Source organism: Solanum verrucosum, unplaced genomic scaffold (assembly GCF_900185275.1).
Source record: "Solanum verrucosum unplaced genomic scaffold, falcon-dt-bn FXZP01000229.1, whole genome shotgun sequence".
NCBI classification, from domain to species: domain Eukaryota; kingdom Viridiplantae; phylum Streptophyta; class Magnoliopsida; order Solanales; family Solanaceae; genus Solanum; species Solanum verrucosum.
In genome coordinates this window covers 3,387,251-3,405,568 of record NW_026020011.1, presented here as the reverse complement: position 1 = coordinate 3,405,568, position 18,318 = coordinate 3,387,251, and the positions used below count along the sequence as shown (strand labels likewise).

The 18,318-nt window shown below is 31.8% G+C and overlaps 4 protein-coding genes and 1 non-coding gene across 5 annotated transcripts in view; 2 read left to right on the top strand and 3 right to left on the bottom strand.

Moving 5' to 3' along the window:
* LOC125820192 (phosphopantothenate--cysteine ligase 2-like) overlaps positions 1 to 18,318 on the bottom strand; it is a 429,006-nt gene that overhangs the window by 84,975 nt on the left and 325,713 nt on the right. The window lies entirely within an intron of this gene.
* Positions 2,479 to 2,563, top strand: TRNAM-CAU (transfer RNA methionine (anticodon CAU)). The gene is given in 2 exon segments: positions 2,479 to 2,516; positions 2,528 to 2,563. It is a non-coding gene; the product is annotated as a tRNA-Met (tRNA).
* Positions 6,268 to 10,020, bottom strand: LOC125820168 (cryptochrome-1-like). Its single transcript, XM_049499595.1, has 4 exons — positions 9,219 to 10,020; positions 8,439 to 8,657; positions 7,569 to 8,275; positions 6,268 to 6,988 (listed from the first exon to the last, which is right to left on the bottom strand). Exons 1-4 carry the CDS (start codon positions 9,529 to 9,531, stop codon positions 6,476 to 6,478), a joined length of 1,752 nt encoding a protein of 583 aa, XP_049355552.1. The 5' UTR covers positions 9,532 to 10,020; the 3' UTR covers positions 6,268 to 6,475.
* Positions 13,452 to 14,946, top strand: LOC125820284 (signal peptidase complex-like protein DTM1). Its single transcript, XM_049499728.1, has 2 exons — positions 13,452 to 13,809; positions 14,856 to 14,946. The coding sequence occupies exons 1-2, from the start codon at positions 13,574 to 13,576 to the stop codon at positions 14,944 to 14,946; spliced, it is 327 nt and encodes a 108-aa protein (XP_049355685.1). The 5' UTR covers positions 13,452 to 13,573.
* Positions 16,171 to 18,285, bottom strand: LOC125820283 (probable carbohydrate esterase At4g34215). Its single transcript, XM_049499727.1, has 2 exons — positions 17,662 to 18,285; positions 16,171 to 16,392 (listed from the first exon to the last, which is right to left on the bottom strand). Exons 1-2 carry the CDS (start codon positions 18,280 to 18,282, stop codon positions 16,171 to 16,173), a joined length of 843 nt encoding a protein of 280 aa, XP_049355684.1. The 5' UTR covers positions 18,283 to 18,285.

Sequence of the window (18,318 nt, the reverse complement as noted above, 5' to 3'; positions counted from 1 at the left end):
CTTGTGGAATATATTTTTGAAAAACGAACAAAAAATGTTAATTTATAACCATGTCGATAATGTGATGAACGAATTGAATTACTATATTAATGTCTAAAGAGAGACAAAAATACTCCTAACGCATCCTTCCATGCTAAATGAATTTGGCTCTTCTCCATTTTCATTCTTTCCATTTTTTCTAAGTTTTTATTTGAACGAGAGATATATGTCATAAATTTAAATCATTGATTTGAGATTTAATAAATTAAAAATAAGTCTTTAACTATAATTAAAATAATTAATTACTTTCATATATTTATTTTTAAAATATATTTCTGATCCGACAATTGTAGCCACTAAATTTACCTAACTATCACATAAAATCATTAGAAAACACGATATTCATCTTGTATAATGCTTAAACAAAATTGAATGACCTATTGATGATTCAAAAAAAAAAAGTTGCATAAGCGATTTTCTGAAATACTTTTGCAAAATTATATGGCTTTGTTTGATACTTAGGCAAAATAGAGTAATTTTTTTTTATTATAGAAAATAATTAAGTTATTTTGATGCAATAAATAAAGAGTAAATCTTATTTTACCCTGTTAACTTTTTGAGTTTGAAAAACAATACTTTTTTTAATATATATTTTGAACAAGATGATAAACCTCCTTAAATCTTATATCAATGATTCAATGACTAGCAGTATAGCCTAGGGTGATCAGTTGGACACTCTTTATCGAAAAATTATACTATATATAGAGAAAATTGTATGAAATGTATAGATTAATTTATTTTTTTATTGATATTAAATCTTAAATATTCTTAACGAAATTTCTGACTTCACCATTAATGAGTAGAAACAAGTAATATTATCACATATATTTTTGTTAAGCAACTTAGTAATTTTGATGCAATAAAATAATAAGTCAGATAAACTATTTATGATCATTATCCAAAATTATGAACGAATTTGTAAAATATTATTTTAGTGGGAGATATCAGATATGCCACATAGAGCATATTTTTAAGTTTTTAACGAGAATCACCTGAAGCATTCTTTAAATAACTTTAAACTTTATAGGTCTTGTGTATAACGGGGAAAAACTATTTTGCTAATGGCAATTGAGTAAGAAAAAACTGAAAATAAATTATATTAAATCTGAATTTTCCACCTGATTTTGAAACAAAACATAAAAAAGTATTACTACCTCTTTCTTTTTTTCAAATTCAAATGAGACTGAAACTATTTAAAGTGATTTCTTTCTTTAGTTTTGATGATTCTATCTAGTGTCTGACATCCGCATTGAAATTTGATTAATCTGAATTTGTGCCGACAGGTAGGACTCATTCAAACATAGCGCTTTCCATCAAACATTTTTCATACTCAAAACTCGAAACTCTAATTAAAAGACAAACAGTACTCTCACCCACCGCATTGCGACAATTGATGATCCTAAAGTGAGTTTGTTACTTGATTTTAAGTTATAAAAACGTGTTTCACTTTGAATTAAAAAAAAGTGTTGAACTCAACCCAGTTAGGTCCAAAATCTATTTGGGTTCAGACTTCAGATGTGAAATTAATATGTTTAGCATATTGTTTTAATTTATTCACACGATATTTCTTCAAGTTATCATTGCTTAAAATTTAGTCACACGATTTTTTTTCCTTCCATCATTTGCGATGACTTTTACAGTGGAATGAGACATGATTTCGAGCGAGGTGATTTAAATTGATTATTTGAGGTGTTTTTAAAATCATGTCTTATGATAAAGTGGACTAGGAGTAATTGATGATTATTTAATAGTAATATGTTATAACATGTTAAATTACATTTGTTCATTTTTAATATGAATTTAAATTCTACACATTGAAGGTGTAAATATTATTTATACGGCCAGATCACTTATTATAAATAAATCCCTTTGATAAGCCTTAATTACTAATCTGATAAAAATTACAATAACCTATACTGCATAACCCAAATTATTCTACCAGATACTTCTATGCAATATTTCCACTGGGCCATTTGTTAATATTGGTTCAGGTCCATTCATAATATTAAATATACAAAAAGTTAAGTAGTTGTTTCATTTAGCAAAAAAAATTCAGGGGTTGTTTGTTAGCTGGTTAGGAGAAATATTATATATATATATATATATATATATATATATATATTAGATTTTATATGAGCAATATATCATATTTGGTAGCTGGTTAGGACTATGTGTAAAATTAATACGGTGTTTGGTTTGTAATTTTAAAACATGTATATAACTAATACATGTATAAGTTATGAGAGATTCTCTGTATAATTTTGCGTAGGATAGAAGATGAAATTATTAATACATGAATAACTAATCACTCCATTGAATTATACATACTATTTCATAACTAATTCATGTATTGTTAATACCTGCGTAACTTTACTTAACTATCAAATGACCCTTTATGTTTTGTATATAATAGTAACTAGTAGAGTTGATATCATCAAAGGGGTGGTGGCGCAGTTGGCTAGCGCGTAGGTCTCATAGCTTCTGAGTAATCCTGAGGTCGAGAGTTCGAGCCTCTCTCACCCCAATTAACTTTTTTTAGCATTTCTTTTCAAAATAAGATCAAAACATTATTCTGTTTTACTAATAAAATGAAATTTTGAGATCGACATCTGACTTATGTTCTTCATGTTGTATTCAAACTGAATGACTCTATGAAAAAATGTCGATACTTCCACGTATTATAAGAATCTCTAGAGGTCTTTCTTCTGAATAGGTACTTATTTATCACTTTCTAAATAGAAATTTCAGGGCTTTTAGCTGCCTGCAATTTTCTTATCTTCCAACAAGTGCCGGCTTGGAATAACCAATAGAACTACTAGGATTTTGTCTCAACAATAAATATTTGTCCTTATAAGAATAAAATGTAATATCATTAAAATTCGGCACACAATATTTTAAAACCTTAAGAATTGTTCTCAAAAGTATTTAAGTTCATCTTTACACTTCACTATCTTCAGAGGCGAAGTCAGAATTTTAACTTTATGAGTTTTGATTTTATAACGATGATTTCAAGTGTTAATAACTGAGATCTAAACTCAAAATTTAATAAACTTCTTAATACAAATACACTATTATAATTTATATTTGAGCAAAAGTTACTAAGTGTAACGGAATCCATACTTGGACTTCTAGCTCCGTCCGGACTATATTCTTGTTTAATAAACTCTCTCTCACATCAAGAATTATATCTAGGGATAATATCTTTGTGCCTAGTCAAATTCCACATACTATAAAGAACCAAGAGTAATGGTAATAACTAATAAGCTACCCTTAAACTTGAAATAAATGGCCAGCATAACTTCTATAATCTCTACAACTTCATCTAAAAATGGAATTGTTGCTGATTTTACAAGCATGGAAGAAGGAAAGCATGGAACTGTTCAGAGTCCTTTCCTATCTGCTTTCCAAAAGGTAGCTACGTATAATTATAAAGTACATTCATTTTGAACTTACTGACTCTAGCTTACGTATTTGCCTCTATCTAGTAGCTCATGTTATGTTGGTCACGGTGTACTAATAGGTCGAGTTTGCAGGAACGTATAAATTGAAACATTTATGTATAATTATAAAGTACATTCATTCTGAACTCACTGACTCTAGATTACGTATTTGCCTCTATCTAGTAGCTCATGTTATGTTGGTCACGGTGTACTAATAGGTTGAGTTTGCAGGAATGTATAAATTGAAACATTTATGTATAATTATAAAGTACATTCATTCTGAACTCACTGACTCTCCTCTGCCTACAAGTTCATGTTATGTTGGTCACGGTGAACTAATAGGCAGAGTTTGTAGGAACGTATAAATTGAAACATATATGTATAATTATAAAGCACATTCATTTTGAACTTATTGACTCTAAATTACGTATTTGCCTCTGGGCTCTGCCTACAAGCTTCTGTTAGATTCATTTTTAGTCGCTAAATTAAGTAGATTATAGCAGAGTTGGTGGGAATGCATAAATTGGAACATTTACATATCATTATAAAGTATACTCATTCTAAACTCATTGACTCTAGATTCTGTATTCGCCTCTGCCTACAAGCTCTTGTTATATCATTTGCTACTAACAATTTGTTTCATTTCATGTTTAATCGCGCAATTATGCAGATTATAGCTGAGCTGTTGGGAACCTATATTTTCATATTTGTGGGTTGTGGATCAGCTCTTGTTGATAGAGAAAGGACACTCACTATTGTTGGGATAGCATTGGCATGGGGTTTATCATTGATGGCATTAATATACACTCTTGGTCATGTTTCTGGTGCCCATTTCAACCCCGCGGTCACCATTGCCTTTGCTGCAGCTCGAAAACTACCATTAATGCAAGTAAGAACTTATCAAACATCAATGAATTCTTGATTTTGCACCTACAGTATGAATCCAATGTGTGCACTACTAGTCGTGCAAGTGATAGGCGGATCTAGAATTTTAAATTAATACGATTACACCAGCTACTTTTTTATGCTAATAGTTCACACTTAGTTCTATGATAGTCCCTCCATTTCAATTTATTTGTCTGGTTTTGACTTAACAAAAACTTTAAAAAGTACATAAGACTTTTAAATTTTGTGGTCTTAAACTAAATATATGTAGAATGTACTATCAGTTATATGCACAAGGATCAGAAGCGCATCCAAGATTTGGACTTTATGAGTTTTGAATGGTAGGATATTTAGTTTTGTACATATTTAGGAGATTTATCAACACATATACAAGGTTCGGGCCAAAGTTATTGAATTTTGTCGAACTTGTAACTTAAAGCCTACATCCACCCCTGATTCTTGCAGGTACCTATATATGTACTACCTCAATTATTGGGCTCTACACTTGCAAGTCTTACATTGAGAGTGTTGTTTAATCACCAAGGTGACATACTACCAATGTTAACTCAGTACAAAAGTCCAGTCACTGATTTTGAAGCTATATTTTGGGAGTTCTTAATGACTCTCATTTTGATGTTTGTGATCTGTGGAGCTGCTACTGATGATCGAGCGGTACGTTTTTCGCGAATATTTCGTTTATTTAATCAACTAGAATGTCCTCCTAATCAGTTTACTATCTTCAAATGCAGACCAAAGAGGTAGCTGGAGTTGCAATTGGAGTGACATTAGTGTTTGAAGTCCTCATTGCAGGGTAAAATCATATCTCAAGATGTACTTGTAATGTTGTTGCACCCGTGTCGGATCCTCCAAAGCTGCGTAGCTTTTGAAGGATCCGACAGACAACCTATTTTTGAAGAGTCTGAGCAACGTAAATTCTTGACAATGAAAAGTCTAGGATGAGTAACTTATCCTGCTTCTGTACTTGATTCTATCTCTTTTCGTTCTGTTGAAGAAAGGAAAGATCCCAACGAATTGATCTTTCTTTTTGTTGTTGAATCTCTCTTTGATTAATTGATGTGTGATATTCCGATTTGGAATTTCTAACAATGTAGAGTATAACATTTTCTATAGACAAGTTTGTTACTTACTAAAAGTTCATATCTGCAGGCCAATTACTGGAGCTTCAATGAATCCAGCAAGAAGTTTAGGCCCTGCAATAGTTTCAGGTGTCTATAAGAACCAATGGGTCTTCGTTATTGCCCCGATTCTTGGAGCCATGACAGCAACTGGGATATATAGCCTTCTCCGGCAACCAAAGCAGAATACGAAAATCTGAAGAATAAGATGGATACCAACAAGTACGTAGGAGATTATGTAACACCTAAAAGTACTTGGTGAAAATACATGAATGTCAAAATGTGAGTATTCATGCTATAAGAATGCTTGCATTTTTTATTACTTAATTATATTATATCTCAACGAGACTTCAATCCCTTTCGACACATTGACTTCAAAGAGTACATCTATTCTATACAACGGAAACACACCAGTACTAACGGGTAAGAAGTGCAGAAAAATAAGAAAATCTGGACATATCACCTCATTCAATTAGAGGTTATACACAAATTTACAGCTGATATACCAGGCTATGAGAGAAAGCAACAGATATAGATTGATCCCAGGCTAAGTGTGCTGATTCATAATCCAAATGCTCAGTTGATTTCTCAGATAGTTACTCAACTAATAGTTGTTATCTCAGAAAGTCACCCTTTCTTCTCGATTCCAATATTTTCAACAAAGAAAGTGACTTTCTAAGATGATAACTATTAGTCGAGTGATCATCTGAGAAATTTCAACTCTCCAAATGCTGGCCACAACGATACACCTGTAGCAAGTGCATAAATCACACACAGGTTAAGAAAGCTCCATGAAGCTTCGACATCCTCTGGAACTAAAGTGATAACTACTACGTATCGTCTCAACCTAATGTCTGGTACAGAGAGGTAGAGGCATCGTATCTGTATATAAATGTGATACTCATGTTGATCTTCGGAGTTGCTGCTATTTACCACAATGCCTTGGTCAAGTGTACGTATTCCATAGTTCTTGCATTACATCGATATTATTGGAACTTCTGCTCTACTATCTACAACTGAATTTCTAATATCAACAGAGGTTTCTTCATCTTCATTCCTAAAAAAGGAAGATGACATGCTAGGAACAATCTGATCTTCATAACGTCGTATAGCAGTAATTGTAGGATTATTGTTCCTGACCGGTACATTATTAGCTTCCATTTCCATGTGCATAGCCTGAGGAAAAGCTATTGGGACAAACTCATCAGTGGAGTCTCCATGTCCCTCCTCCATTCCATTCTCAATAGCAGATCTTGCAGCTGCTTCAAGCTGCCACATTTGCGACAACGCTTCTTCTAGTCGCTCTTTTGCTGCAACGATTTCAACGATGGGAAAAGGATAATTGGAACCAAGCTCAATGCCAGCAGCTTGAAGTACAGATTCTGGTGCATCCCATGGGTGGTGTATCCATTCAGTGGGCAGCCTAACAAGTTCAGGAAGCCATCGTCGAACGTATTCCCCATTTGGATCAAACTTGTATCCCTCAAACTACAGTTAAGACAATAAACAATCAAGAGCAATTAAAGTTATCCATGACAGGATGAACGTGTTGAAAACATAATTAAGTAAACAAAAGGTATTCTTTATCTAGCAACTTAAACTTAAGATGAGACGGTCACACGCTTTAACATGGTATCAGAGTAGGCACATGTCCTAGGCTCGAGTCTCCGTTACCCATTATCAAAGAAAAAAAACTCCACATGCCTAACTCATGAAAAAGAATCAGGCTCACATGTGAGGGGGCGTCAACAGAATTTCTTTGTATTTGTCGGTCGGTAATTCTACTATATAGAAATTGAAAAAGTAAGTTGCAAGTATCTAACTAAAGAAAATATCCAGTGTAATCCCACGAGTGGAGTCTGGGGAGGGTAGAGTGCATGAAGACCTTACCTCTACCTTGGGAGGCAAAGAGACTGTTTTCGATAGGCCCCCGGCTCAAAGAAAATCAATTCAAAGCAAATCGAAAAAAAATGACGAAGTGAAGAAGATATACTATAGAGAGCATAACGAAACAGTCTGAAAAAAGGAACAGTAACAACAACAAAATACTACGATTATAAGGAAATACCTGTGGATTATCAATTCCAAGGAACTCACAACCATCAGGTAGGGTACCGGTAATAAATTGCCAACCAAGAGCATCACTCTCGAGATCTGCATCTAACAGTGTGTCCCAGAAATACTTCATTCCCCATGTCCAAGGAAGCTGCAGAACCTTAACAGAGAAACTAGACACAACAACTCGAATACGATCATGTAGCCAGCCAGTGGCCCAAAGCTCTCTCATACCTGCATCAACCAAAGGATAACCTGTTCTACCTTGCCTCCACGCCTTAAAATAACCCTCGTCTACTAACCAAGGAAAGTACTTTAGCTGACCAAGCAATGGCCTTTCATGACTGTAAGGATGATAAAAGCTCATGTATCTCGAGAACTCCCTAAGGCCAATGGACTTGAGGAACAAGTTGACGCTCTCTTCACCTGCTTTGTTTCCTTCATTAGCCCAGAGAGTTTGTTTAGTACGAATACGGTGGAATACCTTACGAACACTGACTTCACCAAAATGTAAACGCGGTGACAGAAATGAGGTTGTTGCACTATCAGCTTTACTACGATTCTTGGAATACTCAATCAATGGTCCATTAATGAAAGTAGTGAGTGCCTTATCAGCATTGCTCCAACCAGGAGACCATGCTCGAGCAAGAAGTGCATTGCTTCCTTTCTCTAATTCACTCTCAAACACAAAGTTATCTGAAGGGCATCTTGATGCATCACCTGAAAATTCCCCGAAATAAACAGTAGAGTACTCAGTCAAACTAAAAAGGGAAAAATTGCAGTAGGTTCTATCTGATTCTTAGCTACATCAGTGGAACAAAATGGTGAATGTGCATATAACATGATCACGAATAATATACAAGACGCGCAGATGAGAACAAACCAGATATTATCCTTTTAGGTGGAAGAAGTGGAGCTTCAGGATCATAAGGCATGGTAAGACATTTTTCCCAAAAATCAGAAAATGTGCTGAATGGACGGCCTTCATCATCGATAACTTCCCATGGTTCATATAGCAAATCAGCATTGAAAGAACACACAGATACACCTTCAGCTGATAAGGTTTCCTTTGCGCGATTATCCCTTACAAGTGATATCGGATCTAAAGCAAAAGACAATAAATGCAAGTGTTATGGAAGACAATACTTTGATTATAAACATTCTAATATAACAAATCCACATTCACAAGCATATATGATCAAGTATTTCAGGATACCCCTCTTTGTTAAATTACAAATTATACAAAAACACACGAAAAATGATGTGCTTATTGTCCGTTCTAAGACAAGCCTGTACGATTTTCCCCAAAAGGCCTAACACCATTAAGATTGTCTCACACATTAAGTAGCTTCTTTGATCTCTTCTACTTTTCATGTGGGACTTTGTTCGCACATATCCAACAACCACCAGCATACGAGCAACCAAAAACAGGGAAAATATAACTTATATACTACATCAATTACAGAGGAAGTGAAACATAATATAAAGTAATGAGAAACGCTCAACACCAAACTACTACTAAGAAGTGAAACATAACAAACCATACTGAGTAGTAACTACAACAAAATAATACGATAAGCAACAAAATCGAAGGACAAGAAACTACATGAACAAAAAACCAACAAATAGGAGCATGTACTAATATAAAAAAAGCATAACTAACCATATAAATGATTGAAAAAAACCCGAGTTGCACCGGTAGATTTCACAAGTTGAAGAAGAGAAGAAACACTATCATTAGATCTCTTTGTAATGAGTGAAGTGCCAAGTTTCTTCAAAGATGAATCAAGATGAGCCAAACTTTTCTTAATCCACCATCTTGACACTCTTCCAGGACAATAGTATCCTTCTTCTTCTGGTGCCCATATAAACACAGCAATCACTGATCCTGCTCTCACTCCAGCAGCCAGTGCTGGATTATCTTCCAGCCTCAGATCCCTCCTAAACCATACTATACTACAACCACCACCTGACATCTTTTTTTTTTCCTCAAGAACCTCAAAATGTTACCAACAATGTGTCACCTATCTTAACACCACCATGCTAATGTGTCTTTCTTGGACAGCAGTGAACTAGGATTAGTCTTATCCCTTTATTGCTATACATGTAACTTTCACTAATGAATAGGATGTTACAAAGAAGGGAATAAGACATAAGCAAACACTCAAATTTAGCCTCGGATGGTAAGTAAGCACTCTAACTTTGACAATGAACATCTAGACGCCTCAACTTTGTCTCGACTAACAACTGAACACTCCAACTCATCCTCACAGTGTCTTGTGGATACTTGATGCTGATGTGACACATAAATTTGGAGGTGTCTAGATGATCAACTATCAAAGTGGAGACGAGTTGAGGTGTCTAGATGTGCATGCTCAAAATTGGAGTGTTTTTTTTTTTTCTGTATTATGCCGACAAAAAACACTCCAATAGGGTGGAGTCGATCAGGATTTGAAGCTTATTGGCTCGAAATCTAGTTTTTTCTTTTAAGTTAATAGGCTCTAAAATAATAATTTGTATATATTCAATAATTTATTAAGACAATTAGACAAACAAAGGGTTTGGACCAAAACTATTGAATTCGAACGAACTTGTAACTTGTAAGCTATACTCTAGGTCCGATCCACCCCGACAATCCAATATGGTATCAAAACAAACAAAGATCTGAGCACATATTGAGGCTCAGTATAATTAAATAATTTAAAATATATTTTCTTCAATAAGATTAATGGTTCAACAACAAACAGAAAAAATTGAACTTTTTGAAGGATGAATTTAGTAAGATAGCTGTCTAACACAACTTAATTCTCCCACTTGGGTAACCCCTATGAAAGTGATTGGTTAAACTAGTGTGAGTTGGAAGAAACTGATGGCCAAATTGCAGCCACAATTTTTTTTTTTATTTTTAATTTCATTTTATATTTTGTTTCTTATCCTAGGTAGAAAACAAGGCCAATTACTCCCATCAAGCTTTCTATAGTGCCTTGAAAAAAAATTATGGTTTTAAAGATCGACTTTTACATTGCCGATTTCAAGTCTGAATAAAAGAAAAGCATTGTGGAGGACTAAGGTTGTATACATTTTATCGTTTTTAGAGTTCCCTTGTGAAATTATACTGAGTATATTATTGTTGTTGTTACATGTATAAAGTGAGTCGAGTAGATGTTGCTTTTTATAAGCCAAATAGAAAAAATAGACACTCCTACTTATACAGGATTGTATGTATTCCCGAACATCTTTAACTTAACGAAAGTTTCATCCAGACACTTGTTGAGTATTAATTGCCCTGAGTTTCTTACCATAAATAGGATTTCCTTTTAGGCAAAGGTTTAAAATTTAACTAGTCATTTTTTTGTAGGAAAAGGTTTAGGACTCTATAAATAAAGGTTTGTTCCTTCTAACTTCATCATTTACAATGTAGTCCTAGAGTTTTGAGAGTTTTGGTTATGGGGAAGAATTTGTGAACCTCATTGTATTCCGAGTGAATTGGTTGAGGTTATTTCTCTCTATATTTTATGCTCTCATATTTATAAAGTGGATTGCTCATCTCATGTGGACGTAGGTCGATTAACCGAACCACGTTAAATCTTTGTGTCTTTTGGTATATTTCTCACTTATCTTCTTACTCATGGTCTTTTGAAGTTTGTTTTGCTAGCTTCCGCATGACACTTGCTTATTTCGGTCCTAATAACACTATGACTTGATCAAAATAAGTGTTAGTGTTATGCTACCATATACGTCATACTCACAATTGATTTGGAATATCTTTTAAATATAAATGGTACCAAATCTTAACAACTACAATCCACCATAAATAATTAATTGAAATACTGTAATGATGGGATGAACAATGAGTGAAGGCGTTGGGAAATTTTAGACTTATATATATTTATATATATAAAAGTTCATCTCTTTAAAGTTGTTTGTCATTTGTCAATTTTGATTTGGCACAAAATATAAGAAAATAAAGAAGATTTCTAATTTTTTTTGTAATTTTAAATTAAAGATATGTCAAATGCATCAAAATGTTATTTAGTTTTATAATTTTAAACATGTCACGTGGAAGTTAAAATTAAAAAAATAAATTAAAAGGAATGAATCATGCCTTTTTAAACAAGCTATAAAGAAAAATAATCAAACAGATTAAAACAAAGAGAGTATTGAATTAACTCATTTTTTCTTAATATGTAATTATAGTAAACTAGTACAACATATATATATGTAAAAAAATAAAGAGTGAGCGTTAATTGAAGTAGGTTCTCCACTCCTCATATTCAAGGTCTCTTATGTTGGTTGGTGATACTAGATAACAGTACATATTAGTAGATAAATGCTATAAATTTCTTCAAAAAATTATATATATTTTATGTATAGAGGTAGAGTGGAATTTTAAAGTTTATGAATTTAAGTTTTTTTTTTTAATTTAAATTATTGAGATCTAAAATAATAATTGATGTATATTAGTAAATAAATTTATTTAACATATACATAAAATTGTAATAAAAATTATTGAATCCGTGCAATTATGGAAAAATCTTTTTGGCCAGAAAATTTGATCAGAATGATATTTTATCTATGTTATTTTACCTTTTTAATCATTTTTACTCTTTTAATTTTAATACCTTTTAACTAAAAAATGGAAAAAAAAGATAAATTTATTTTTAAATAAAAATAATATTATAGTATTTTTAATTTTCTGACCAAATTCTGATTAAATTTTCTAGCCATTTAGCACTTCCCTCAGATTATACAACGTAAATTCTAGTGAAGTAAATCAACAAATTAAATGATTCTGATATTTTCCTCATCTCGAAGTTTGTAAGATTATTTTACTCATGTCGAAGTGTGTAAAAGAGAAAATACTACACAACTTATGACGGTTTGGTTCAAACAAATACCCACATTTATTAAGTCCATTTTACTCCCAATTACTAAGAGTAAAATAACATAAATTTAGGAGTAAATTTTTTTTTAAAATGCAAGCTTTTAATATTATGAACCTTATTAGAATTTGAATTTTAAATAAATATATATGACTTGTCAAGATGTATGATGTCAAAATAAAGTATAATTTGTTCTAGACATACTGTCTCCAAGTGAATTTGTATGTGTCTACTCACTTCTCCTTATGTATTTATATTTCAGAATGTATCTTGAATGTATGTAATACCTCATATACTTGCAAATCACGTTTAGAAGTAAATTACTTTCTTTTCTGGGAGTTTTCAATATCACGAATCTTACCAGAAATTAGACTTTAGATATATGTATATGGTGTGTTCAGTTCTATGTATCTCAGCTATGTGAGATCAAAAATAGGTATAATTTGTTCCAGATACATCGTATCCAAGTGGATTCGCATGTACCTCTCTCCCGCTTCTTCCTATGTATCTGTATTTCACTATGTATATGGTATTTTATATACATTTATCTAGCGTGATTCACATATATCTGAGATACATATATAGATTATCTTTCTCGCTTCTCTCCCTATTTTAGTGTATTTAGTAGCAGAAATATATGTATGTAGATGTATTTGACTTAAAATTTGATATAAAATTATTAATTAGTGAAACAATGCATAATTATTTCAAACAATAAAAATATTTACTAATAAAAATTATAAAAATATTTATGTAATTAAATAGTTTTTCGTTAATTAAGGATATGATTACTAAATAAAAATTAAAAAAAATAGGTAAACGGTCAACCCAATCATTTATTTTTCATTTCTCAAGACTCAAGAGGCCAGCCTTATTGATTATATGGTCCTTCTCTTATATCACAAAAATAAATGCAGTCCAAGTCCCAACTAACTCCTTGTTTGGCTATAATGGAAAATTAAAATATATGTTTTTTGGATTTATCTCTCATTGTAAAGGCTACACCTTCTACCTTCTTCTTCCCTCTTTTGTTTTCCAATTTTCCTCACATAATTAGGGCAATATTAGCAACTTAATAGCTTACTGATCTCGTTGATTATATAATTGTGAGGAAACGTGTCATATTAGAGGTCTAATGAAAAACGTTGAAAAGAATTTCCAAATATCAATGGCCTGTTTGGCTGTAGTTATAGTATTTATAGGTTTGTACACTCAATCTTTAAACAAAATGATAGTCACTTACTTTATTGGTATTTTAGGGATCCTTGGTGTGTTTTTACCTGATTGGGAGTCCTTTGATCAAAGTGTCTCGCATTGGGGCACTCCTTTCAAAGTGGATGAGTTCACCGCTGAGTCTTGCAGATCGGTCAGGTGATTGAAAATCTTCGTTTTGAATTTAAGTTATATACGTTCATGATATAAATAAATTATCGGATTATAATATGTTGTTATATCGAACTGACTTATGATAGTTAACAATAGTATTTATTGTATATGTCAATGAATATTTAGGTTGTGAAGTATTATTAGTGCTTATAACTTAAAAACTCTTTTCTTCTTTGCTAATAAACGGCTAAGAATATTGTACTCGCAAGCAAATTATAGTATTGTGCTTTGGCAATCAACTAGGAAAAATAATTTGTTGTGAATACATGAAATGAATTGTCAAATAATTAGAGTTTACATTTTATCCACTAAAAGGTGTAAATGACTTTTACTCTAATTAGATAATTTAATATATATGCTTAAAAAATTGAAGTTAAGTGATTATGCTAGTTAATTAGTAGCTTAGAAAAGATGACATTATTAGCTATTAGATCTAATCTAACTTTGTTAAACATGTAATTATAAGTGGATATAACTTGTGGAAATGATCGGACAACATTGGTGGTGGGAATTTTCAATTCCTTCCGTTTATTTTTTTCACCTTTTCGTTATCTTTCCCTTTGATATTAGGTCACCTGCGTGGTTTTGTTATTATATTCCAACTTGAAATGTTTTGCTATTTATATGTAAAATTGACGGATATTTATACTTTCTTCCCACTCCAGGATATCATTCTTTTGAGTAAAAAAATTTCAGTTCAAATTTTTGGATCTTAACTTTAGTGTGTTGAAGTATTAGTTTTTTTTAGTTCACACTAAATGTTAGTTTGTATTGTTTCAATTGTAAGAACGGAAAATTCACTCCTTACAATCAAGGACTCTAAGTTGATGATTTGTCATCAAATAACGTATTGCACATTAGTTATTGAATATTATTAACTCCTTTAAAAAATTATAAAATACTTTGTAATAATACAATATATTCTAAAATTTGATTTTCGAGGGAAGTGAATCAACAAATGATTATGTACAATTGTTTTATTTGTGGCTTTTGACATGTGCTGAATTTATTTTACTTGTTTTTATTTGTAGGTTTAGATTTTATCCAGTCAGAATGGCTATCTTCACAATTTTATATGGATTTGGTGTATACAAGTGGTGGATGTTTATATCCACTCAATAAATTCACATTAATGCACCTATATTTGGTAGTTTTTTTTTCTTTTTTTTGTTGGGTGTGTGTTTGATTTTAGAATCTTTAGATTAAGAGTCAGACTGCAAATAAAAACAAAAGAGAGGAATTGTCCCTTTATGTATATATAATAAGTAATTTTCGACATATTTAATTAATATTTGTATTATTATTTTTTGTTTAATCATAGATATCTCAAATTTATAGTCCAATTAATTTAGATTAAGACAAAAATAAGTGACACTTCAACTTCTGGTGAATTCAACTATTTATCATAAGAAGACTCATATAATGTGGAATCAATTTAGGGAATTAAAATTTGTAGTATAAATGACATAGAAATAATAACACCAGCAAAAATCTAATTTTTTTATATTTTTTTTACCTTTAAATAAACTTCTAAGTTCTAACATACACAACTTTTTCCTTTTCTTCAATACCGAGAAATTAAAGCATATGAGCCTTCAACCTCAGGCATGATTAATTAGCATTTTCCTGCCAAATTAAAATCCAATATAACATCAATATACAATGTAAATGCATAAAATGATGAACTAAATATATAAAGTAACTTTTACTCCCTCCGTCTCAAATTATATGTTGTTATTTTTTTTTTCGAGATTCAAATTATGGAATTTTAATTAATATTTAAAAATGTATAATCTTTTATAATATTGACATGAGAAAAATTGTAACTTATCGTAGGATGTATATATATTTTTTTTCATTCAGATTTTGATTCTAAAATATTACATGATTCTAATCCAATTATCTTTAGAGATTAGTATAATCGACTCCCAAAAAGAGGAAAGCGATACTTATTTTGAGATGGAAGAAATACTATATTTTATATATATATGAAACTCTTTATAATAAGTGTAATTTTGGATTGTGAAAACTGAAAAGTAAAGTAATTAGCTTGGTTACGGCTAAATGACCTAATAATAATAAGAAAATCTAAACACAAAACTTAATACTCTATCTATTTGAATTTAGTAGTCTTATATTTTTTACTCTTTATTTTCAAACTTTCGACATGATATGTTTAAAAACCATAAGATTAAATGATATTTTGATACATTCCACATATCTTGAATTTAAGATCATAAGATTAATTCAAAAGTCATTTGTACTTCTTAAAACTCCGTATCAAATTAGAACCAGACAAGCAAATTGAAATGGAGGGGAGTAGTGATCTTTTGGGCACATAAATTACTAGTTTGAATTTGAAGAGGGGAGAAACACCCTCTGAGTTTGAAGGAAGGCATTAGCCAGTATCTTCCCAAGTTGGACTTGTGCTGGAGTTGTAAGATGCAACAAATCTGGCCCAATTGGAAGCCCTTTAGCATCTACACATCTCACATTTGGAAGATTAATTCCCAATTGAGCTTTTCTAATCACTTCCATATATGGCCCTGGTGCTGTTGCCAATGCCACCTACACCCACAATAACCAACACAATTACTCAAAGTCTTTATAGTTTGATTGTGCATGACGTTTTCTTCTGTTTGGCTATAGATTTTGAAGTTGAAACTTAAAGATTCGAGTTTCTGTAGTTGTGAGTTTTTGAACTTGAAATTATATCTGGACATACATTTTACTTTGAAAAAAATTATTTTTTTGTGAAAGAAAGTGAAATTTCTCCAAAAAATTAGATGAAAATATTTGAATACTAGATTTTTGAAATCTGATCAAGTTTCATGGTCAAACATATATTTAAGGTAATTTTTCAAAATTTGATTCAAAATCTATAGTCAAACGCTAACTAACAATATATAAAAGACTTTTGAATTATATAATCGCGGATAGGGGTGTTCACGGGTCGGTTTGGATCGGTTATTGGTCAAAACCAAAACCAAACCAACTTAATCGGTTTTAAAATTATCAAAACCAAACCAAACCAAATATAATATACATTTATCGATTTGGTGGTTATCGGTTTTGGTTTGGTTTGGTTCGGTTATTCGGTTATTAACCATTACAAAAATAAAAGAAACAATTCATTCAAAATGTGAAAAAAATGACAACAATTCATTCAAAACGAAAAATAGTTAGAATGACTTAAATTACTGAACTTTCGATCACTAAATTTACTATCAATAAAGTTTTAAAATTCACTATATTTGTCTAGAAGGAAGAGACAATAACATTTTCAGTCCCACAAAGAATTGTCATAGACACTCATATAATAAATGTTTCATCTTGGGCATTTTTGCTTTCAATAAGTAAATTATAAAGAAATTTTAATGCAAATATGTATAAGATCTTTAAAATTGTTTATAAAAATAATATATTAAGTATGTATATTAATAAAATATATGTGTATAATTCATCGGTTCGGTTATTTCTTCGGTTTTTCGAATAAAACCATAACCAAACCAAATACTATCGATTTCAAAAATCTAAAACCAAAATAAAATCGGTTTTATTTTATCGATTTTTCGATTTGGATCGGTTTTTATCCAAACCATGAACACCCCTAATCGCGGATATTTATATACAAAATATACATCCTTTTATATTGGTCTTTCATTATGTCATATCTAAGGAGGTGCCGTTAAGGGCAAAACAAGAATAGTGGAATTAAAAGCCTACTAAATACTAAAAACGAAACAATCTTTTTAAACAAATTAAAAGAAGAGTAAGACATTTAAATTGAAACAGACAGAATATATAGCATAACTTAGTTAAGATTATTTCTATTACCTGAACAATAGGGAGTGTAGGTAGCTCCAAATCCTTACGAACATCTTTAAAGAATTTCTTCAATCTACCTTTATACAATTTAGCATCGTCAAGATCAATTGCATCACTCTCCCCTTGGTACCACAACATCCCTCTTATCGTCCCTCCACCTTGTAACGCGACCTTAGTCCTCCTTATCATTTCGTTATAAAGCCATCCACCGCGCACCCATTGAGTAATATTTGTCCCTCCTATCGCGCAGGGGACCAATCCAATCACTCCAATATCCGGGTCATCCATTTTGAGTTCATTAGCAAATGACATACCCGGCCCAACCCCACAAGTTTTATTCACATCTATGTCTTTGTGCAAGGGCTCGTGAGCCTCAACCCATGTAAGTCCTCCGTTGAGTTGGAGGACTGATGGATTGGGCTGACATTCAGGCGGAACAATACCATCCCAAGTCAAATTAACCATACCTGATGAGCTGGTCTGATTAAAGACTCCACCACGCCCTGACATGTTGCTTTGTCCAGATAAAATGAAAATGTTCTTTGCGATTGAATTACAACCATTGGTTACATTCGCGGTGGCTACCCACCGCGAATGTGACAAAAGCATCAACAGTAGAAGGGGAAGCATTGTTTTTTTTTTTTTTTTTTGTAGAGCATGGATTAA

Bases quoted from the DNA above. Each gene is read 5' to 3' on its own strand.
- LOC125820168 (XM_049499595.1), bottom strand. From the start codon at position 9,531: ATGTCAGGTGGTGGTTGTAGTATAGTATGGTTTAGGAGGGATCTGAGG. The intron at 8,658-9,218 runs GTTAGTTATGCT...CTTTTGCTTTAG, and splicing joins TTTTTTCAATCATTTATATG to ATCCGATATCACTTGTAAGG. The intron at 8,276-8,438 runs GTTTGTTCTCAT...GGGAATTTTCAG, and splicing joins ACCTAAAAGGATAATATCTG to GTGATGCATCAAGATGCCCT.
- LOC125820284 (XM_049499728.1), top strand. From the start codon at position 13,574: ATGAAAAACGTTGAAAAGAATTTCCAAATATCAATGGCCTGTTTGGCT. The intron at 13,810-14,855 runs GTGATTGAAAAT...TTTTATTTGTAG, and splicing joins GAGTCTTGCAGATCGGTCAG to GTTTAGATTTTATCCAGTCA.
- LOC125820283 (XM_049499727.1), bottom strand. From the start codon at position 18,282: ATGCTTCCCCTTCTACTGTTGATGCTTTTGTCACATTCGCGGTGGGTA. The intron at 16,393-17,661 runs GTAATAGAAATA...TTGTGGGTGTAG, and splicing joins CTACACTCCCTATTGTTCAG to GTGGCATTGGCAACAGCACC.